Below are 24,126 nucleotides of genomic sequence, written 5' to 3' on the forward strand. Positions count from 1 at the left end.
GCATGTCAGCTGAAAAACTAATATTACCACTAATACCATTATATACTCTCAAAGAATAGCTGTAAAATATACCATTACTTCACATTAGCCATTATCTCTGTAATTATCAGTACCATTAATGATAGTTACGCTCTGTAATATAAAGATATTATGATTACTTTAGAGCACCACTAGCAGTGAAGTACAGGTCCACAATGATTACCATCACCATACAAGTCTGTTACCTGGTCACCATCAAGAGTGATGGTGAGTTCTTCAATGTTATTGTTGGGTCCACGCTGTGGAAATACCTTGTGTTTCAAAACTTAAATAAATAATAATTTAAATATTTGGAAATATTTGGTCAAGATTGAACAAACACTCAAAGAAATTATTGAGACTAGTCCCTAAAAAGAGATGCACATTTGGCTCTTGTAGGGTCATTCTAGCTGACCTAGTTTGGCCTGGCAAAAGGGCCTATCTTTAAGGATAAAATTTCAGTTTTTCAACTACTTTGTGTTTGATGAATTAAAAATTCAGGACTCAAGAGCCTAAGTTCATAATAAGGATAACTTGCACACTTAGAGATACCGAACAGCCTAATTATACTTCAATATAATTATATTATGAAATGATATATTATATATCATCAACTTGATAATAAATAGATAAATACTCATTAAACTTATACAATTAACCTGACTTGTCACACCTTAACTAAGCTCATGCAATTCAGGGAATTATTTTGTTACCTCAATTCATTAGTTAGTTATTATACCTATATTCAATATATTTATTATTATTATTTATTCAATGTGGAGCTTCTCCTCGAGCTATTGGGGTAACCACTTTTCTTCAATAAATAAATAAATAAATATATATTGATCAGTTTGAAGAAAAATATGTGCTTATCAGACTTAAGTTCCATGAGTAATAATACTCAAAAATAATATATATATATTATTAAATAAAAAATTATTAATAAAAAATACACTCAAAATAAAGTTACCCAGTGTTACTGCACAGTTCTTCAGTCCCGTAAAATCCTAACAGGCCAGCAAGCTTCTAACAAACTAAATCAAACACAAATTTAAAAACCATGTCCACAAAAATCTATTATTTGTTATTAATGTATTGATAGTGATTATAAATGACCAGTAATCAAGAGAACAGTTAGATCAACGGCAGCAACAGAGAAACGTCCCTCACTATAGGCTAAAAGATCATGATTAATGATGGTTATCGGAAAATATTGTAATAATGAGATAATCCACAATTGATAATAAGTGACGCCATAATCACCAGATCAGCAATACAATAATGATGCGATAATCACAAGATGAGCAAGATAATCGTCAGCAAGAGAAGATGCTAAATGTCATATTGATCTAATCCAAAAAATATCTTGAATTAATATTTTGATGAAAATTTTGCCATGCATACAGTTAAAAAATACAGTTAAATAGAGTTGAATATATTTTTACCCTCATACTGTCACACAGCATCAATTGATAATCTACCCTATATCTATATTCCCTGTGATATTGATCAATTATGTTATATTATTAATAATGGCGCCATGGGAGCGTCAAAACGGCATGAAATTAAAATATTCAGTCTGCTTGAACTGAATACAACACATACATTATATAAGACCTCCAATATACAGCACACACACAAATATAATATACAACATACCCAATATACAACAAACTATATAGGTACGGCACTCACAAAATACAACACACATAACATTCAACACAGATAACACAACATTCAACACAGATCACACAACATTCAACACACAGATCACACATCACAACATTCAACACACAGATCACACATTACACAACATTAAACATACACATCACACAACATTCAACACAACACACATGCCAAACACTCACGGGGTCGCCGGCGATGCCTGAGACGCTCTGCGCAAAACATACAACACACAACACACATCACACACAACACATCACACATCACACACCACACAACACACACCACACAACACACACCACACAACACACACCACACAACACACACAACACTCACGGGGTCGCCGGCGATGCCTGAGACGCTCTGCGCGAAACATACAACATACACCACACAACACACACAACACACCACACATCACACATCACACACCACACAACACACAACACTCACGGGGTCGCCGGCGATGCCTGAGACGCTCTGCGCGAAACGCTCCTTGGCCTTCAGTGCGCGCACGCGCTCGTTGCGCAGCCGCTCGTCGTCCTGCGCAGGAAACGCGCGCGCGTCAGGGGGAGGGGCAAGAGGGGGTATTTATAACTATACATACTTCATAATGATTTATATGGTAATATAATATAATATAATATAAGGTAATATGATATAATACTATCAGATAATTTAAACTTCATGATATAAGTATGAATGAGATTGATGCAGATGTTAAGCTATATATACAGTATACCTATTACCTACGTAACACAAACTTCCCGAGGAAGGCAATTATACAATATGTTATACCGTAGGTACCTATATTATAATAATATTATACAATAAGTAAAACATTAACCATCCGAGTAAGGCAATAACTAATAATATAAAAACATTTATAATAATATTATACAATAAATAACATTTATAATATTATACAATATGTAAATAACACATTAATCACCAGAGAAAGGCGATAACTAACAATATAATAACATTTATAATAATACTATACAGTAAATAAGACATTAACCACCTTGAGCAAGACGATAGCTATTAATATAATATTTATAATAATATTATACAATAAGTAAGACATTACCCACCTTGAGTAAGGCGACCATAGCCTTAGCCTTCTCCCTGACGTTGATGCCCTGGTCCTTGCCCTCCTCGATGTACTGGAAATCCTTCAGAGTGGAAATAGAGTGGATGTTCTCGCGACTTTGTTCTGCCACCTGCAAGCCAATCAATCAGTGATTCGTTAATCTCCTACATGCCAATCAATAATAATTCGTTGATCTCCTACATGCCAATCAATCAGTGATTCGTTGATCTCCTACATGCCAATCAATAATAATTCGTTGAGCACTCTATCAATTTAACCGGCAAGCTAATAAATAAATAATTCGTTGAGCACTCTTCCAATTTAACCTGCAAGCCAATCAATAATAATTTGTTGGACACTCTTCCAATTTAACCTGCGAGCCAATCAATAATAATTTGTTGGACACTCTTCCTATTTAACCTGTAAGCCAATAAATAAATAATTTGTTGAGCACTTTTCCTATTTAACCTGCAAGCCAATCAATAATAATTCGTTGAACACTCTACCAATTTCACTTTCACCAGCAATTCGGACGCATCAATTTTCGCATCAAAATTCAAACTCGACCCGATATTCAAGGAAAGTAACGCTAATTATCAGGGACAGCGCTTTCAAAACTCGCTAAGTATAAGTAGCGGCCCATTTGTCGTCTGCCATTGGTTGGTTTAGCTTATAAAGCTGTCACTGATTGGGTGACGGATTTACGAAGTCTTGAAATTTTTCGATAGTATGGCCTCTGTTTTTCAGATACGAATAACATTCACGCAACGGTTAAGAATCTGTAGACGTAAAGGTCAAAGTAGAGGCATATTTATTGGCTTTATACTTTCGACTTCATCAGTCAATTATATTACTATATGTTATAATAGTGTCAGCTTTGTATATGGGCATTTTGACCTGTAGCAGCTTCCTTACCTTGACGAATTTGACTATATTTTCACATCAAATTTCGAGTCTCGAACCCTAAACTCGCTGCTTCAGTCGATCTATCCAGTCGGCCACCCCGAGCTATGATCAGCCCAATAATTATGTTCATAATCCTAAGATTAAAAATATTAAAACAAACTAAACATCAAGTAAATTCACATCTTTACCGAAAACGTTTCGGAGACGAGCTCCATTATAAGTTCAAAAATCTAGAGAATGTTGCTAAAATTAGAAAAAGATGACGGAGCCGGTTTCTGAAACGTTTTCGTTCAATATATGATGAATTTACAAGGCGTTTTCTTTGCTTTCAAATTCTCGCTAAACTCGCGATATAATCAGACTTAAGATATAAGTACTTAATCATACGCTGTTCGCCGGCGTTTTAGGGCCCCTTGAAATAAATATAATACTATTGAAATAATAACTTGTCACCGTTTTTTTTAATTAACACCTGAAACTCGAAGAATTATAGTTGAATTTTATAAGACAACCGGCCACTAAAATGCCAGTCCGACCGTTTCTTCACTTTCTTCACGGTTTATGATAATATACCTATATAATATAATATAGTAATAATACATATGATATAATATAGCAATAATTAGGCCTGACCTTCTCACTGCCGGTCTTGATGAGATATTCCAGCAGCACGAGGGCTTTGTAAACATGCCGCCAGTTCTTGCCATGATCGTTGAGTCTCTTCCAGACCATCTGCATGATCTCTGAGAACGCCACCACATTGTACGTCAGATCTGCGATCTCTGACATGATGGTAGAGGATGGGCCCCACGGGTCATTACTGGTCGCCTCCCGCACTTTCACCTGCATCAACAGAAATTTTTTTAAGATGAATGGCAATACAGTCAAAATTTGCATTAGTACCTGTAGCAGCCTATTTAGACATGAAAGCCCAAGCTCACGTAGCGGCCTCAGTACAAGTAGCTGCTTAGGTGCACGTAACCTCTTAAGTATACGTAGATGCGTCAGAATACTTACGTAGAGGCGTAAGTACACGTTGTGGCCAAAGTACACGTAACGGCCAAAGTACACGTAGCGGCCAAAGTGCACGTAGCGGCCTAAGTACACATAGCGGCCTAAGTACACGTAGCGGTCTAATTTCACATAGCGGCCTAAGTACACGTAGCGGCCTAATTAAGTATACACGTAGCGGCCTAAGTACACGTAGCGTCCAAGGCACACGTAGCGTCCAAAGCACACGTAGCGGCCTAAGCACAGGTGGAAGCGGCCTAAGTACACGTATAGCGGCCTAAGCACACATAGGGGCCTAAATGCACGTAGCGATCTAAATGCACGTAGCGACCTAAATGCACGTAGCGATCTAAATGCACGTAGCGACCTAAATGCACGTAGCGACCTAAATGCACGTAGCGACCTAAATGCACGTAGCGGCCTAAGTACACGTAGCGGCCTAAGTACACGTAGCGGCCTAAGTACACGTAGCGGCCTAAGTACACGTAGCGGCCTAAGTACACGTAGCGGCCTAAGTACAAGTAGCGGCCTAAGTACAAGTAGCGGACTAAGTACACGTAGCGGCCTAAGTACACGTAGCGGCCGCAATCTCGTAGAGATAAGCTCAGCTTGCAGAGCCGTCAGACTGTATATGTATATAATCTCACTATAACTTCTGATATGCAATGTTTGTTCCTTTCCGGCATCGAATAACGATATCAATAACGGATAACGACGAGCTTATTATAACTAAATAATACATAATAGGTTCGCTATAAATAATTTAATCGATCAAAGTTGGAGAAATAATAAATTAGTAGTACACCTACCTAAGCGTATTAAGGTATATGCAGCTAAATAAATAAGTATAATATGCCTAATTAAGCGTATTGAGTTTGAGAGCTAGATAAAGCTAAATCAGCTTTCAAATGACTGTCATTGTTCTTTTCAATTCATGCCAGCAATTCATGCCAGCTTTCTGTTACTTAAAATTTAACGTGAACAAAAAATGTGGCAACTAAATTTTATGAATATATTGCGGGTATTTATGCAGTATACATTGAATTTCGGGTTTACATTCTGGTACACATTGAATAGTGTCTGCATAAGTAATAAAACGTTAACACACACACGCACAACCATACATGATCCTAAATGGGCGACCACTCACACAGCACAAACACCTATAGAAGTGTCAGTAATACACACCAGATACACGCACTACACGATACACGCACTACACATCAGGTATACATGGAGGCTCAATGTCCAAAATAATACACGTAACATTGATACGCCTTTCGCCGGTTATACATTCTTATGTGACTCATCCTGAGGTCCTAATGCCTCAGAGTGAGTCACATATAAACAAAAGTGCATCTTTATTTGTATAAATTCTCACTTATTTGTATGTGTGTACAAACCTGTGCATCTGTGTAGTTGTGTGCGATGTTCTTGATGTTGCGCCGTAGTCCCGACACGTTCACAGGTAACGCCATGATGATGAAGGGTTACTTGCTTACAATTCCGTCCTCCTAACCCTTTACAGGCTTATTATCTTCTCGTATTTTCTTCTTTCTCTTCTTCTACCACTCCTTCCTTCTTTTTCGTCCTTCTCTGGTTCCTTCAACTCCGTTCGTCCCCGCGTTCACTGCGTTTAACGTGTTCTCTTCCTATCCGTTTATCTCTATTTCGTTTCTCTTTCTTCCTAAATAGTCACTTTTTTAAATTTTGTCACTATTATCAAGTTTCAAATCTAACCAACTCACATTCCTTATAATTTAACTGTCACTTTTTTCAAAAAAATCAACAAAGTAATTTTTGAATTTTTCACCAAATCCTGTCACTCAGTTACTACTAGACGTAGGGTTTACTACGTATGAACAATTTTCCTACGTTCAGTAAACACAGAAGAAAATGAGTATCAACACAAGCGCTCAAACTATTCCTGTATATACACACACAAAAATAAACAACAAGTCTTTTGTGTTCAAAATTAATACACGCTAACTTAATGCAAAAAGTTTACACAAGCAGTCACCCGATCATGACGCATAAGATTGATCTTCGGGATAAATTATATAATTTAAATAAGATTATTTTGACAGGAGTGGTAAATTCAGCCGGAAGTGAAGAAATGAATAATCTTAGTCTGTCAGGAGAAAGTTGATCAAAATTCGACAAGAATAGGACTTGTTAAGAAGACACGGGAGAATTCACACATACATACATTGCTGGACATATTTGCATACATTGAATGATATTGAAATTCATTGATTGTCTAATGAGAGTGATACCTTAAAAGCTGAAGCGCTATCAAGTCATTATACAATTGTTATTATTGAGATTAAAAATATTGAGAGAAGGTATCTTACATCGTTACTCAAGCAGCTGTAATAAGCTGAATATTACTCATTAAACTGAACATGTATCTAATACAAAGAGATTTTTGAAAGACAACAGTAAACAAATCAACATGGACTCGGCTAGGGACTAGAGCTGATCGAGTTGAACGTGCTTAGGAATAGATTACCGTCTAAATGTTTCATTTCAGATGCATACTTCTGATTTTTAACGGGGCGTTAAAGAAACCTCGAAAAGATAAAGGGCGTTTAGAAGAAACCTCGAAAAGATAAAGGGCGTTTAGAAGAAACCTCGAAACGATAAAGGGCGTTTAGAAGAAACCTCGAAACGATAAAGGGCGTTTAGAAGAAACCTCACAAATAGGGCCATAAGTAATAGACAAATAGGGCCATAAGTAATAGACAAATAGGGCCATAAGTAATAGAGGAATTGCCATCAATACATCAATTGCCAAGTACAATCAGTAAGGTGGAACTGCCTATGAGCTGTCAACAACTGGAAGTGGCCAAGCCAGCAGAGGCTTAGCAAGGCACCTCTACGGCTTCAGCACATGCACGTTGCACGTGGCAGCAAGGAAACTTAGAAACAAGCTTATGTCCTGGAATAACTCAGCTGATTCAAGATTATGTTTAATGAAGAAGGAATGGAAGAATGCCACTAATATTACAATCAGGGTGCATACTGGTATTTAGAAAAATAATTCCATGACTTTTCCATGTCCTGGTTCTAGTTATCTTTGAACATTAACTGAAAAGAGAGTAGTTGGCACAGCAGAACTAAACTTTGCCAAAACATGTACAAGATGTGTATCAAACCTACCCATCCACTTGTATTTTTATTTGATATCACAAATTTATTATGAATCCATTTTTCTCCGCTGGTTCCAAATGGAACCGCTTGGCATTAATGGTTAACACACGCAGCACAGAAAAAAACTTCCTTTTTTCTTCATTTATTTGCAAATTCCATGACTTTCCATAACCTGAAATGAAATCCCATGACTTTCCAGGCCTGGAAAATGAAAAATTGAATTCCATGACTTTCCAGGTTTTCAATGACCGGTATGTACCTTGTACAATGGATAAATGGGTACAGGAATTATAATATCAGTCCTACCCAGCATCAGTTTCATGTAGATGCTCAATAATCATTACGGATATCAATACAAAGTACGTCGAACAAAGTACGTCGGACGATTTCGAACATTTTTCATTCATAACTTCTTACCAGGAAACATTTCATAAACAAGTTTAGGCTCATTTCAAAGCTCTTTGCAAGGGCTATCACATGGTTTCTCAAAAAAAAATCCATATGCTATTCGTAAGGTGCCAGAAGCAAAAAAAGAGTGTCCCGAGTAGCCCCGTCGAACGGGGCTACTCGGGACACTTGGAATAAAACTTTATTTTAAAACATTTGAAGCATGCAGAGTGTGCTCATCCATTACTAACAGTACTCTGAAGCCCTCCTCTTTCATTGTAGATGATGTAGAGGTAGAATAAATGACATTTTATGTGATTTTTACTTGCTTTTCCTTTATTGATATGATATTACCATAAACACCATCAACTGGGGGTGACTTATGCTGCGTTTTTTATTTCGTTTTGCAAACAAAAACGGGGTTGTAAATGCCGGGTTCATAAACGCCAGGGTCGTAAACAAGGTCATAAACGCCAGAGTGACTTTGGCCATCGTTTATGACCCCGCTTTTGTTTGAAAAACAAAATAAAAAACGCGGCCAAAGTCACCCGGCGGCCGAAGTCACCTTAGTTGACCCTACCCTATTATTGATGTGATATTACTGTATTATTGAGCAATGGCAACATGCCATTGATCATTTACAACAACCTTGTCCACTGCAAGCTTCATATCAGCAGCCTTATAGCATTTTTTCTGTATTTGTAAGCTTACAGGACAGCTTGTAATTTCACACCATTTTATTTGGGTTAAGTGAATTTACTATGAAAAAAATATAACTTGGTACTCACTGCAGTGAGTGACAGAGAGCGCATTTTCACGTTGATGAAAACTTGAGGTCACGGACGGACGGACAGACAGACATGGCGAGCACAATATTGCATTTTTTCCATAAATGAGAAAATGCGCTAAGAAGATCATGAAAAACATACCTGAAACAGAAAGGAATGTTCTAGTGAAATGTACCATGTTTTGGAGAAATAAATCATAGTTTAGGTCAATTACTTTTCATTCTATGATGCCTGGTGCACAATTCTAAATATGACATTGTTTGCACAATTTTGTGATGACCGATGATGCACTAATTTTTCGATAAGTGAACATTTTTTTGCTCAGCAAGGTAAATGTAATCAATATTCTTTGTTTTTAATCAATTTTTTTCTTAACTGGAGCCTTGGCTAACTGAGGTTCTACTGTAAATGCGCTTTTTTTTCCCGAATAGCCTCGGGGGGTGTCTGGAGTAGCCCCGCCATGCGGAAATGACCGCCATTTTTTTTTTAATGAGATAGGCAAAATCTGTCAATAACGTTCTCAAGCTGACACCTGGGTGCAACTTTTATGCAAGTAAAATTTTTTAATACGGTGAATATTTTTTTTACTACAGACCTTAGCAGAAGTAACTTTACAAAATATCGTTTTTCACCATTTTTTTCAGGAATTTTTCAAAGCTAGTGAATGTAGTATTTTTGAACTTCCTTTATACTACATAGATAGGAAAAATGTTGGTGTTTACGCCACTATATTTAGTTTTGCAATATTCCAATTAGTTTTGCTACTAAAACAGTTTTACGCCGTGTCGGAGGACTGTCCCGAGTTACCCCGCCCGTCTCTAGTAGCCCCGGTTGACAGTAGTTACCATTAAAATATGTAGTTATTTTACTTTAAATCAAGGTTCTTTTCATTTGATTTTCAGCTGCACTAAGGGCAACTGCTTACTCTCTACCTACCGTACTCCTGATATTTTGAGAAGAAAACTTCTGCACAATATGCCAAAAGTAATCTTCCACTCCAATGTGTATCTGTACTGGTTCACTGGTTCCAGCCAAAGTAAATTATTTCACATATACTTATATATATATACCTACAGGATAGTAGGATTTGGCTTAATCAAGGCACATCTTGACAAGAAAAGGGGCTGCACTATCAAAACTTGCTTGGTTTTTTTTTCAACACCTATCAATTGATATTTCATTTTAGATAGTGATGACATTTTTATAGAATTAGTATCCACTATTATGATTATTATCTAATGTGCCACTAAGATAATAGGTTGGTATTAGAGTGGCATCATCAGACAAGATTAGCAACACTGCATCACTCTCTCAAACCAAACCTTGACTGATAGTTAAATCAATTAAACCTGAAATAGAAGTAGTACTAGATCCAATTTCAAGATGATAATGGAGTGTAAAATAATAACCCATAAATATATAACAGAATAACTTATGGGTTTGCCACATAAGACCACATGTCTTATGGCCTAAGACATGCCAGCCTGCAACATCCTCCAATATCCGGTTCTACTGTTTCAACCTGGAATGCTGGGCAAAATTTTAAAAACTATCATTTCACAAGTTCTTTTCAGAAATTTCAGGCAAATATATGCAGTCACTATTTTTGTGCAGGTGGCTACTGCCTGATTGTCTAAAATGGCTCTAGTACACCCCAGGGTTAAAATTTTCTTACTGATGTGCCATAAAAGGATAAATTTTCAATATATTTTGAATCTTGCAGCTTTATCATGCACTTTTGTTAAGAAATACATAAGAGGGATTTTTTAATCCACCAAGTTTTTAGTCTAGGATAAGAGTAGGTTATTGTAATTTTGTAAACATTATTGTAGTCTACAATAATGTTTGTGAAGGATGGAAGGCTTGGAGAACCTCTTGGCATCAATTTAATTAAAATTAGTTAGCCCTTATTTCATTAGCTGAGATTTAATTTAGTAATAAATATTTATTTAGCAGTATTTTCACTTTAATAAACAATGCAAATTTTTTCTAAAAATTAACAATTGCAAACTAGTACCTATGCAATATTGCCAATAAGGTATGTATGGTATCTTTCAAATTTTAATGTCTTTGCATTTGTTTCTGCTTTGGAATTTTTTTCAAATACTTTGCAGAATGCAGACTGCATTAAATCATGTTAAATCAATCAAATCAAGTTAATAAGCAAATTTACAAAAATTTTTTTGGTTCTGTTCCACTGGGCCAAGCATGGAATACTTGGCAAGCTGCAACTAAATTTTTTGAGCTGTGGTTTTATGGATTTGACAGCCATGATTCCATTTTTTGAGCCGTGAATTCCATATCTCGGCCATGAAAAGCCATTTACAAGCCACACACTTATCTACAAAGTCTGTGAATGTGATACCACAAATTTCTAATTTTACCCTGAAACAGTCAAACAGCAACAATAAAATTTGTCTTTACTGTAAGCTGAACATGTGCTAACAGTGTTAATGTAGTCTGACCGCTCTGACGTGACTGCAACTATGTGCGATCTGCAACAAAATGTTTAGGTTGACGTTGACTTGTTATCTTTACAATGATTATGTTCTGCAGGATATTTTGGCAGGAGCATTAAAGTAATGAGGATTGCAGAAGTTGAAAATTTCATGAAATAACACGTTTGCAAAGTGTGAAACATGATTTTTTCAATCAAACAAAAATACAGGACAGTAGAGCCGTGAGATAACTGAGATTTCATACCTACTAGCTAAAATTATATGATGCTAGAGCCATGATAGGTATTTCAGAAAAAAGTAGGACATTTCCCAACCTGCACTGGGCCACAGTGACACTATTATTAAAAATTCTCTGCCTCAACCCTCAAGTCAGTCAATCTAGAAACTGCACAATCAAATCAAGGTGCTTTAATGGACAGTGTCACAGTGTCATAAGTGTCATTCATCATAACTATACAATTACATTCAAGTATTTGCCTTCATTAACTGGCATAGGAGCTAAAAAAATGAAATTAATGAGATGTTATAGAAAAATTACTTGCAGAGATTTTAAAAATTTTACACAGTAGGCCATAGTCCTCCTGTCATTATACTATAGGGGTATAGGCTACCTAGATTATTTTTAGAGAGAGCTTTTTGGGGTATAATTCTAGTAATTTTTAAGGCAAGAGGCCCAGAACTGGCAGATGATGTACAAATGATTAAGTGAAATACACTATGAATCTAATATATAGTTCATATCAAATCTTCAAAATAGGAAAAATGGCATAGTAGGCCTAATGCCTAATGGGTATTTAGGTATTGTACCTAACTTTTTTGCTTGAACCTTTACTTTAGATTTAATCCAGCAAAAAAAAAAACAGCATAGGCATAGCTATACCTATATTAAGAGAACACAATTTGGTTTTTTCAACTGAAAGCCATCAAACTATTGAATACTTTATAGTTTATACCTACTCATCCCTATCGACATCTTGTAGTATCATGACATCAGATGATCAGTGACAGACCGTTCGGTTAGCGAAAATCTACAATAGGTTACTACACAGTACACACTCAATCCGAGTCAGAATGTTGCCGACATTATGAATGATTAATTATATTCACATAAAAAATCACAAAAAATCATTCCCAAATGACTCATAGAAATCTATTCCTACCGATAACGAACACTCTCTGCGAAATGCTGAGATTCACAATAGCCGTATCGTATCCAGTACAGTCATTGCGACCGGGAGATATCAGTGTTCAATTCGGCTAACTACTATGAGCTGTGACTGTAGGAATTTGCGGAAAACTCGAAATTATATTTATATATACATAAATTGATTTAAGACTCCCAGGGTCCCATTTTCTTCTTGAATAGTCATTTAGAAATATGAATAAGAACTATTTTTAGTACAATGATAATTTGAGATATAATTAGTTTAACGTTTCGTGATATCGGCTTTGAGTACGTGCACTTCTACCTACAAAGAAAGTGTGTCATGCTGCGTTTTATTTCTCAAAGAAAGTATATAATAATATTGATATATTGTAATAAATTTTATGCCTTGAAAATAATACTAATGTTTATCTTAACAGATAGTAAATGTTGTATATGATTCCATTATTCCAGAAGAAATTTATTCAAGATGCTTCGCTAAGGTCAGCAATTCAAGAGACATTCAATAGGATAATTATGTTGCAATTAAAGGATCACTGTGATTTATTCATCAAATTTCATAATATACAAGCGGAGGCATATGACGCAAACTATCACCGAGATCACCAAGTGCTGTACTGAAGTGCTTCTTGACTTCAATGAAGTCAGCTGACTACCTTTTTAATTTTCTTCCCGGAAGTACAGACGAAGGAAGTGACCACTCCTCAACTTAGCTTGGGTGCTGCACCCTCTCCCCCTCCCAATCCTTCCCATCCATATTATTTCTTTCTCCAAACATACATATGTAAAACAGTAAATGGTCAGGTTCATATATACAAATAAGGTAGAAATTACCATAAGATCAAATGAAAAATGTAAAATTCGTACTGAGAGAAAACGAAATCAAAATTTCTTTACTACATGCACAAATTCACTAAAATATCATAATCGAATCCATTTTTATATGTAATAAGTTGATACACGATATAGAAGCAAAAAAACGTATCAAATGAGTGTATCATTCAGCTCAGAAATCAATGAATAGAATTTTAAATGAATCGCATTCATGCCTGTTCAGCATGCAAGTAGCCGATAGCTTTAGATTGTTATACGAGTTGTAATTAAACACAGAAAGTTCCTCATCATCATAAATTGCGATGCTATTTATTAATGAATACATTTATTGTATGAATAATAAATATTCTATAACAATTAATTATTGCATTAAAATCATTTTATTATTTGATGAAATATTTTATTTTCAATGAAATATACAACGGAACGTACAACAGTTATAAACTTAGTATCAAACTGAAGTAGGAACAATTTGTTCTTTATGCAGTTTATGGAAGAATTTTTTTTTGTGAAGTTTAAAGTATTTTTTCGTGAAGTTTAAATAGATGTAATAGCGATTATATTGTTCGCATAGAGCGACTAGGTGTTTATGAAGACAATGTTAATTTGTGTATAAGGGTAACAACCCTTATAATAATTATAGCATAATAATACGAAACTATCATTGCAACAATTTTTTATGTAAAAAATATATAAATGTGCAGTGAAGATTGTGAGTCGAATTGTCATGAGTAATGTATATAACTTATATATATACGAATATAATTAAATCTGGTTTATATTTTATCATATGAAATCTAAAAAAAAAGCAATAAAATTATAATTTTATTTCCGATAATTTTACCTAAACTGAAAAATAAAAAGAATATCTTAATAGACAATATTAGTCATAACATAAAGTTCAAGCGGTTTCAATAACAAACCATATAAATATTTCAAGATGAAAAGTGCGAAATCATTCATCATCAGTTCAACACTACTCAACAGGAAGTTTAGGCTATAAATAAATACGTGAATTAAATTCTTTAAATGCGCGAATTTTTATTATAAATATATTACCGTTTTCTCCCACATTAATGATTTTTTATTATGGTTATATTAAGTACTGTTTCCTTCCCATTCACAGTTTTATCGGTGAGTCCTTTGACAATTAATATCAATATCATTAATTTATTATATTTCGGGAATATCCTAATGGGTATATTTAACTCACAACTACTACTTAGAAATGGTGTTAATAAATGGTGTTATGTAGGTACAATCAAAACCTCATGTTGCATGTTTTACGTGTACAGAGATAACTCCTGTAAGCGTCCACGTCCTGTCTGTAGAGGATGTTTTCGGAGTTTTAGATGCAAACAAGACGTTAAACGGTTGTCCACGTTAAAACCTATCTTGAACAAAGCTTCAATGACATTTAAATGTAAATTTTAATCAATATCTTAATTAATAATCTGAATTATCAATAGCGGTGTTCGTATATAAAATGGCAGAGGGAAGCCATTTAAAATAATTTGTTTAACATATGTATATGATCAAGTTTAGAACAGTTGTCTTCTATAGCGAAATGTCACTAGACCTTTGCGTTAATAAATTCAAATGAATGTATGAATCACATATTGGATGTCATTAGATTTAGAAGTCGAATAAATTTTGAATTGAGCCTCTTAATTTTTATAAGTGACTCCTCTAAATCTTAAGCAATAGTATTAATCATTTAGGTTAAGTTATTTTTACCGTGACATGACTTAGTGTTTAATAGTATCATTATAATCCTTATAATTATCAATATTATTGTTATAATTTTTATTGTTATTATAGATTTATAACCTTTATTGGCCGTCTGCGCTTTGTAAGAAGTGTTAGATCATTCAAGTCGAGATTGCTGTATGAGTATTTTACGACCTGTATGATCATTATTTTCTTGGAACATACATGCGACAACCGCGATTGCATCATATTCTAAAGATAAAGACCGGAGCGTGCGTGGACACCGTAGTCCGTCAAGCTTCATTATCTTAATATAGCGATGCCTGCTTTACTGAGGCAATTTTGGCCTGATTCTTAAGCATCCGGCCACATTGCTGCTTTTGAAATTTCCGATTTTCACAACTTATTGCTGGTTTCGAACCCATAACGCGATGCCCTAATCTAGGTGATGTCTTTAACCACTAGGCTAACCCAAGTAAAAAAGTATTTTTCTGCTATTTCGACTCTCGTTGAATATAATTACAAAATAATGGACTATTGTAGCTCCTAATGATCAATATAAGTCCACAATAAACTCGACTGATGCTAGATTATTACAAACTATAGAGCTATTGTAGCTCTCAATTATACGTACAAGCTTCCTGCAATCCCGAATGAGATAAAAAAGATTCTTATAAGCTTATGAACTAATATACAGCTCCTAATGATATAAATATGTCCTATGCAATCCCGACTGAGGCTAGAAAATAAAATCGGGAGCAAAACAACGGAGCTATTGTAGCTCTCAATTATACATACAAGCTTCCTGCAATCCCGAATGAGATAAAAAAGATTGTTATAAGATACAACTGCAATCCCGAATGAGGTATAAGATTCTTATAAGCTTATGAACTAATATACAGCTCTTAATGATGTAAATATGTCCTATGCAATCCCGACTGAGACAAGAAGATAAAATCGTGAGCAAAATAATTATATACATACTACAAGCTTCCTGCAATCCCGAATATGGTATAAGATTCTTAAAGCTTATGAACTAATATACAGCTCTTAATGATATAAATATGTCCTATGCAATCCCGACTGAGGCTAGAAGATAAAACCGTGAGCAAAACAACGGATAAGCCGCCAGACTTGGGCCCTTCATCCGTCCAAGGGAAGAGCCGCTATATAAGGCCTAGTGGTCTTGTTTCCGTCACACAAGCCTTCACAATAGACAAACACTGCAAGAAGTTGTCAACAGATTCGTAATACGACTTTTGGTTCACATTCAAAGTGAGTACATTGGTGTATTATGTAATATTATTTTCAAATTACTTTTCTATTCTCATGCCCAAAAATGATAATTTCTTGCTAATTCATTACAAGCATGTCTTGAAAATGAACATTAATTATAATTTATATTTCTATATAATTTATAGATGATTAACATTTGTTCAAGAAGAATCTTCATGCATCTAAAAACTAATCGGACAGAAAATTCTCATAAGTTGGAACTGTCATTAATAAAAACTGTCTGTAATACAAATTGTCAGTAATACGAACTGTCAGTAATACATAGTCAGTAATACATAGTCAGTAATACATAGTCAGTAATACAAAATCTTGCCATGATAATCCGTATCTAAGCCTGCCACTGTAAACGTGATACCCAGGTATATCCAATCACATGGATGATTGACAATGCTATTCCACTCTGCTTATCATTACATTCATTGATAACTGATCGTTCATATAACCGGAACATAAAATAAATAAGAGTTTATTCTTAATCTCAGTTGACATGTGATGATGCTTCACCTACGTATTTGAAAATAGTATTTCAAATTTTAATATTAATTACATTCAATAATTGATACGTTACATAAATCTGAGAGTTTGAGGGAAATTTAACCCTGAGCTGTTCCATATAATCCAAGGGTTACAAACTTATGAAACGAATACCACTGTAGGAACGGTTTTAGCTCGAGGTATGAACGAATTTCTTTTGGTTTCAGCGTGTAAAAAGTATTTTTTAACATCTCAAAAGTATTTTTAACGTCTCAAAAGTATTTTTAACGCCTCAAAAATATTTTTTAACGTCTCAAAAGTATTTTTAACGTCTCAAAAGTACTTTTTAACGTCTCAAAAGTATTTTTAACGTCTCAAAAGTATTTTTTTAACGTCTCAAAAGTATTTTTAACGTCTCAAAAGTACTTTTTAACGTCTCAAAAGTATTTTTAACGTCTCAAAAGTATTTTTTTAACGTCTCAAAAGTATTTTTAACGTCTCAAAAGTATTTTTTAACGTCTCAAAAGTATTTTTAACGTCTCAAAGGTATTTTTTGACCTCTCAAAGGTGTTTACTACCGAACTCAAGTTAAGCTGGCAAAGATTTGCCCCAGACCACTCATCAGATCTTAGCAGCCCACTATTAAATTCGAACATTAAATTTAATGCGCTAAGCTTTGACGCTATTTGATCAAATAAAATCTACTGAAATTGGAAATACGTAGTCTTAATTAGTACGAGGGTGCCTAGTAGTGAGCGGTCGCTGCACGGAACCTTTTACTGACACGCGATCTAAAAAATAATCGAGAAAACCTGAAACTAATCCCAAAAAGCTAATAATATTTACCAATCTGAAAGGCTAAAAATAATTAGATGCTAAAGAGCTATTGTAGCTCTTAATGACAATTACATCTCCACTGTTTCCTCGACAGATCTGCATTGAAACACCCTGACATTTGTTTCTCCTATTGCAGATGGCGACAAAAGCAGTTGTGGGCCTCGTGTTGCTGGCCATTGCGGTTGCCCTGGTCGCAAGCAACGGTTTAGGTTACAACCCAAGCCACTACCCCGGGCTTGTCTCCGGCTTTGGTAACAACTTTTTGAACTACCAACCTGCGGCTGGGTACGGCAACTGTAAATACTGGTGCCGTAGTCCCCACACTCGCAAGTACTACTGCTGCGACAACCTCAATGCTGGTATCTACGGAGGTGGAATTGGTGGTGGACTTGGAGGTTTCGGTGGCGGACATGGTGGATTCGGTGGCGGACATGGTGGATTAGGTGGCGGACATGGTGGATTCGGAGGCGGACATGGTGGATTAGGTGGCGGACTCGGCGGTTTCGGAGGCGGACATGGCGGATTCGGTGGTGGATATAATGGATAAAAATCTATCACATAGAAGCATTCAGTGAATATGGAGAAATTTCAACGGGATATCATGAAAAAAGCGTCTTCCTATTAGACTTTGCTACATAATTTAAAATTCACAACTAAGAGTTTCTTTTTAACAGATGGTTGTCATCATCGTCAATTATTTGTCTATATGACAAATGATTATCATTTAGATCAATGATACGAGAAACACAACGCTAACCAAAGCATAGAAATCAAAATAATTAACGATGCCCAATTTATGTATCATGCACATTAGTAAATGATTGATATGATGACCTAAATTAAATGATAATAGCCTGCAAAATTACAATAAAAGTGTGAAAGATGCTCTTCTTATTTTCCTTTATAAAAATTAGATGCGAAACACTGCATATATCGCTTCCAACACGTACTGCTGCTCTGTTCAACTTGTCCATGTCCAGAAAGTTAAACTTAATCGCAATTTTTATTTTTCGATGAAATTTCGTAATCTGAATTTTCCGTCGTGGCTCTAGGATTGCGTCTGATGTGGAAGTCCCTAGCAAGTTCTAGAACCATTTTTTCTGATGACTAGGACTGCGCGTTTATGGTCTTTGGAGTACAATTGAAGAAAGCGCTTAGATCGGTGGTGATAATTGTAAAAAAACAGACTAAAAAGGACGCAAAATGAGTAAATATGAACAACATTTTTCCATTATAAGATATATTTATATTTTTACTTAAAGCACATACATAAATGACAAAATAATATAGCTTTCAGACAAATTTCATCAGATCTTGGGCATGCTGAGAAAAATTATGCAAATAAACTTAGAAAAAAGCGATAATTTCAAGTCATTGAATATACTTCAATTTAATAATTTTATATGAATGACAAAAAAAAATAATATTTACTCATAATTAATACATTATATAACAAACATAACATACTTAAAACAGAGTACTTAAATTATAATTTTTAACGTCCTAAATTTTCTGTGCACAAATAAAATAATGAAACGGAGCTAATTAATTTATACATAGTATACATACACCCTTATGAAGCTGATAAGCTAAACCCTTTATTGTTTTTTTTTTCAAGAAACGGTAAGGAGAATATAGCGCCTAAGGAGACACATGATCAACTCACCTCCAGAAAAGTAACATTAAGAGTCAAGTAACTCGTTACCCTACGTTACGTTACTGTGTGTACTAGTTACTTAAATGTCATACAAATAGTCGAATTAATGTTCATTATGAGTTTAAATCTCTGAAGAAAATAAAACAAATAAAACAACTTTTAAAAACCACGTTTTCTTAACGGACAAAAAAGAAAAACATTTACTCTTACATAACATTTAAGTTATGTAAAATGTTATGTAATGTTATGTAAGAGTAAATGTTTTTCTTTTTTGTCCGTTAAGAAAACGTGGTTTTTAAAAGTTGTTTTATTTCACAGTTTTTAGTTTTGTAAAAACCAGAAAAACGTGGTTTTTAAAAATATTTTCTATATTTATTTATTTTCTACTTTTTAGTTAGCAATTTTAGCAATTCAAATCAATTTCCAGGGTTGGCAAGTGTGGACGTTTGAGAAAAAACTAAATTTCAAACCGTGAATTTTTAGTGTTTTTTTATTTAATTTTTTTTAAAACAATTTTTAATTATTATTTCTGATGATCAAATCTTGAATTGTTAGGCATCATAATTATGCATGCCAAATTTCAACTTACTAGGATGTTTAGAAGTGCTCTAAATTAAGGTTTGAATTTTTGATGACAGACACACACGAAACGAAGCCAAGAAAAACGTGGTAAATAAATAGACACAACTTATCTGCATTCAGCAATGAAAACACATTTCTTGAACCACAATTCGAATAAAACCTAATAACTTTGAACGGATTCTCTGAATTTATATCGAAGTTATAAATACGTCAGCAACTCCTCCTGGTTTGCGGTATCCATTTTTGGCAGTAATGGAGAATTTTGGATAATATAATATTTTTAAAAAATGGCAACAAATCGCCAAGTGACAATCATAATGGAATGAATAACTGTCGTATTCGAGTTCATGAACAGATATTATTTATATAGATATATTATAATCAACCAGAAAAAGTAAAAAAGCAACTTGAATAGTACAATAACGAATCTAACGTCTTTGATGAAAAAAGTATTATTCAATAAGGTAGGTATAGAGGAGAATACATTTAGTAATGAAGATAATTTTCATGTCAACTTCACATCACGTCAATATCATCTATCTTTTTTGTTTAGATTCAAGCATGGAAAAAATGCGCGTAAAGAATAAATAAATAAATTTTTTTTCTGAGGTGAAAATAAATATCACTGAAATACGTAGGTACTACTTGGCTGAATATTGCATATGCAAGCAGAGAATTTACAATCTGAAAATAAAATTACAGGTTGAAGGGAAAAGAACCATAGTGAAATATTGGTGAGTGATGCAAGCCTATTTATTGGGATACTTGTAAATATGACAACAGCTTTTATAACTAAAATATGTTTACTACGGTAGGTACATTTGATTGCTATGACAAACATAACACTTCTACAGTAATGAACTCTTACAATTTGAAAAGTGAACATAGTAAAACAGAACAACAACAAGATCTTTATACGCTACTAAACGTCTTTATCACAAAAAGATAATGCTTCTTCATGCAACTTCAGTAATAAATAGCATAACATTCGACCGTTGCCAAGAGCAACGGTTAAATTGACAAATTCAACCGTTGTCAACGGTTGCCTGATTTCTGGCAAGTTTCGAGGCAAATTAGGATGCCTCTTGTTTGGCGTGATCTCCTTCTGGTGCTGCTTCAGAGACATTTGTTTCTGTACATGAATGGAGGTCAGGACCTAAACTAGACGCTCCTTCTAGTTCATCATTATTCTTATCAGCTTTTTGTTCACTAGGAGACTTGGATAGTTTCTGAACACACTTATTTTTAGCTTCAACATTTGTTGAAGCTGGAACAGTCACTCCACTAGCAAGCGCAATTCCAGAGCCACTCGAAGTAGAGGCTTGGGCAGGCATCAGACCGGCAGCATTGATGGCCCTGGTTGGTGGAGGGGGTGTGGAGTGAGTGCTGGTGTAGGTGGTGGTGTATGCATGGTGTAGAGTGGCTGCCACCAGTTCCACGTCTTTGTGGATGACTTGAGTCCAGCTCGCAACGTCTCCAACTTGTTTTAGAGCAGAACAAAAACCGTTTACCTGTAAACAGCAGTAATAATTACATTTATCCTCAATGCAAAGGCTTAAATAGTGTCACACTTGTGATCAAAAGATTTTTAAATAAAAGGTATATGGATGAAGTTTAACAATGCCATTCAACAAAAAAACATAAATAAATATAGATATTATACATCCTTTTTAATAGACTCTAACCTCTTTTTCAAAAATAAGAACAACTGTGAATTAAACTTTATCACTATAGCATTAGCTAAACCAAAATCTTATATGAAATCACCAAACAAATGCCATTTATTCACAGGAAGGACCCAACATATTTTTTTCATCTGACTATAGTGCAAAAATATGAAGAAAAAGTTATCTAACCAGAGTGATCCAATGCTGCGTCTGCTTCTGGAGCACAGCAGCACTTTGCTCCAAGCGTCGGGCCTCTCCATCAAGACGTTTTTGGTTCAGATAAGCTTGTGCTACTCTGTAGATTATAAATACTGTAAAAGTCTTGATAAAAAAAAACTATATTTATAACATAAATACAATGCACTGTGAATTATATCCAGAGTATAGAGGATAGGTAATTTGCTGTGCATTTTCTTATAATAATAATTTCTTATAATAATAAAATAGGATATAAAAGCATTAATGGAAATGGAAATTTCTGACGATTTTGATAACTTGTAGTCTTAAAATCAATAATAAAACAGAATTGGAGAACTGATGCTTCAATTAGATGTATCTTAATTAATTATTATTAACTTTGACCAAATAAAAAGTTAATTTAGATGACAGTTTGTTAGATGAGATCATTAATTCAGAATGTGCTCAGATACAAAAACATAATGATTTGAACTGGTAAAAATACAGGGATATACTGGTTTAAACAGAATAATACTTATGTACATGTTACCTATATTAAGAATAGGTAACAAAATAATTTCATCAACCTGCATCTAATGTATCAATTATGGTAGTTTCATAATTAAAATTATTAGAAACCCAATACATTTTACAATAATAAAGACAATACAAATAGTGTCAAGTTTGGATAGGCATGATATACCAGGGATCACAATAGAACTATTTACAAAAGAGCAAATCAATCAAGAGTGAATGAATGAAGACACCTAAACCATTCAGTGCAATATACATGCATAGACCACATAGACATAAAGCTGAAGTGTTGAATGTTAACCAAAACATCTTGACACTGAAGTACTTTCAATGACCTGGATGCTACAACACAACAGGCTGCATGTGAGAAAGAGGCCTAATAAAAATTCAGTTATTTTCCTCACATTAGGATGTAAATTAAACTACAGAATATGGCCATATGTACTTGGGAAAAAATTTGTATTCAATATTCTCAGCAGATAAATTTGATTACAAGTAAGTATCAATAATTTATTACTGAAAAAGCCATATCCTAATCCTTGAAAGATGTAACAAGATGTGACAAGAGCATGATATTTTATGAGTTTGAAATTTCCAAGTTGAAAAAAAGTGAATTTTTTAAGGTTCATTGTTAATGTTATAGGTACCTATTCAGAATACAAAACAAAACTCACCCAACATTTAGATGATCAACCAGAGCATTTGTAAGGTTGGTGCTAGCTTGTAAGGCATCTTTGCGTCTCCGTTCTGAAATGAAAAATGGTTCAAGGATATGTTGGGACACTTTTCTGTTGATAAATTCCCAAATGGTAAAGCAGAGCCCAACCATATTTGCAAGAGATCTTGCATTTTTCTAGGTAATTCTATAAGTCTATCCCTATGACTTGGTCAACCTTGTCCAAACTGGAAAATTACTCAGAGGCCACCCATGAATAAGACCAAAATCTTTTTACAGGCAGAGATTTTGTTTAATCAGACCTATTTATGACCAGGAGACAGTCAAAATTGAAAATTTCACTTGCATGACAGTTGACAAGACATAGGTACTAATTTTCATAATTTGATGGAATAGGGCTTACCCATACTATGACCAAAATATTAGAAATATCTATGGAATCAATTTTCCAGTGTTCACTAGCATATTTCATCCAATTTAGAAAATTTTATAGGTACCGTACTCCTTGTATGATTTTATCTGGCTTCATACTTTGTACAGATTTTGATTCCAGATTGCATTGCCAGACACTGCTGACAGCCAGCAGCCTGACAGGGTTCAAATATATAAAAATTAATATTTAAGGCATCCTGCAGAAATAGTGGCATTTTTCCCTAATAAGTGGTGTATTCAGTGGAATTTGAACAGGCATTTCAATTTCTTAATTATCCTGTTTTTCTCAGTCTCAGGTAAGGGAACCAGACAATCATGCTCATAGCCTTACCATAATTTCTTTGGTAAACATTAAAAAATGGCACATTTATATGAATTATATCTGTAACTTACAAAATGACCTGTGGAATTATCCCATAATTTTGGGAAAATTTAGTTAACCCCATATCTCAGAATACTGTAAAATTTGAATAGATTACCTAAAGATGAAAATAGTCTTAACTTCCTAACTAGAATATTGGCCAGAAACCACCTGTGAACCAGACAAAAAGACCCACAAATCTTGTTAATTTAATCTGTTCCTAATCCAA

The 24,126-nt window shown here is 34.5% G+C and overlaps 3 protein-coding genes across 3 annotated transcripts in view; 1 reads left to right on the plus strand and 2 right to left on the minus strand.

Annotated features, from left to right (window-relative positions):
• The window catches only part of LOC108672034 (epsin-2), a 37,326-nt gene extending 30,506 nt beyond the window's left edge, over positions 1 to 6,820 (minus strand). The window contains exons 1-4 of the mRNA XM_018159647.2: positions 6,112 to 6,820; positions 4,331 to 4,540; positions 2,793 to 2,921; positions 2,152 to 2,241 (exon numbers count right to left, since the gene is read on the minus strand). Coding sequence (XP_018015136.1) covers positions 2,152 to 2,241; positions 2,793 to 2,921; positions 4,331 to 4,540; positions 6,112 to 6,186 — 504 coding nt within the window. The 5' untranslated portion in view covers positions 6,187 to 6,820. The remainder of the gene's footprint in view (positions 1 to 2,151; positions 2,242 to 2,792; positions 2,922 to 4,330; positions 4,541 to 6,111) is intronic.
• A 9,575-nt stretch (positions 6,821 to 16,395) lies between these two features.
• On the plus strand, positions 16,396 to 18,687 carry LOC108672039 (WW domain-containing protein C660.06-like). Its single transcript, XM_018159651.2, has 2 exons — positions 16,396 to 16,479; positions 17,948 to 18,687. The coding sequence occupies exon 2, from the start codon at positions 17,948 to 17,950 to the stop codon at positions 18,356 to 18,358; it is 411 nt and encodes a 136-aa protein (XP_018015140.1). The 5' UTR covers positions 16,396 to 16,479; the 3' UTR covers positions 18,359 to 18,687.
• A 2,092-nt stretch (positions 18,688 to 20,779) lies between these two features.
• On the minus strand, positions 20,780 to 23,511 carry LOC108672035 (biogenesis of lysosome-related organelles complex 1 subunit 1). Its single transcript, XM_047885525.1, has 4 exons — positions 23,508 to 23,511; positions 23,103 to 23,175; positions 21,907 to 22,012; positions 20,780 to 21,561 (listed from the first exon to the last, which is right to left on the minus strand). Exons 1-4 carry the CDS (start codon positions 23,509 to 23,511, stop codon positions 21,124 to 21,126), a joined length of 621 nt encoding a protein of 206 aa, XP_047741481.1. The 3' UTR covers positions 20,780 to 21,123.
• Positions 23,512 to 24,126: the final 615 nt, after the last annotated feature.

This window comes from Hyalella azteca, unplaced genomic scaffold, assembly GCF_000764305.2.
Source record: "Hyalella azteca isolate HAZT.00-mixed unplaced genomic scaffold, Hazt_2.0.2 contig2316, whole genome shotgun sequence".
Lineage (NCBI taxonomy): Eukaryota > Metazoa > Arthropoda > Malacostraca > Amphipoda > Hyalellidae > Hyalella > Hyalella azteca.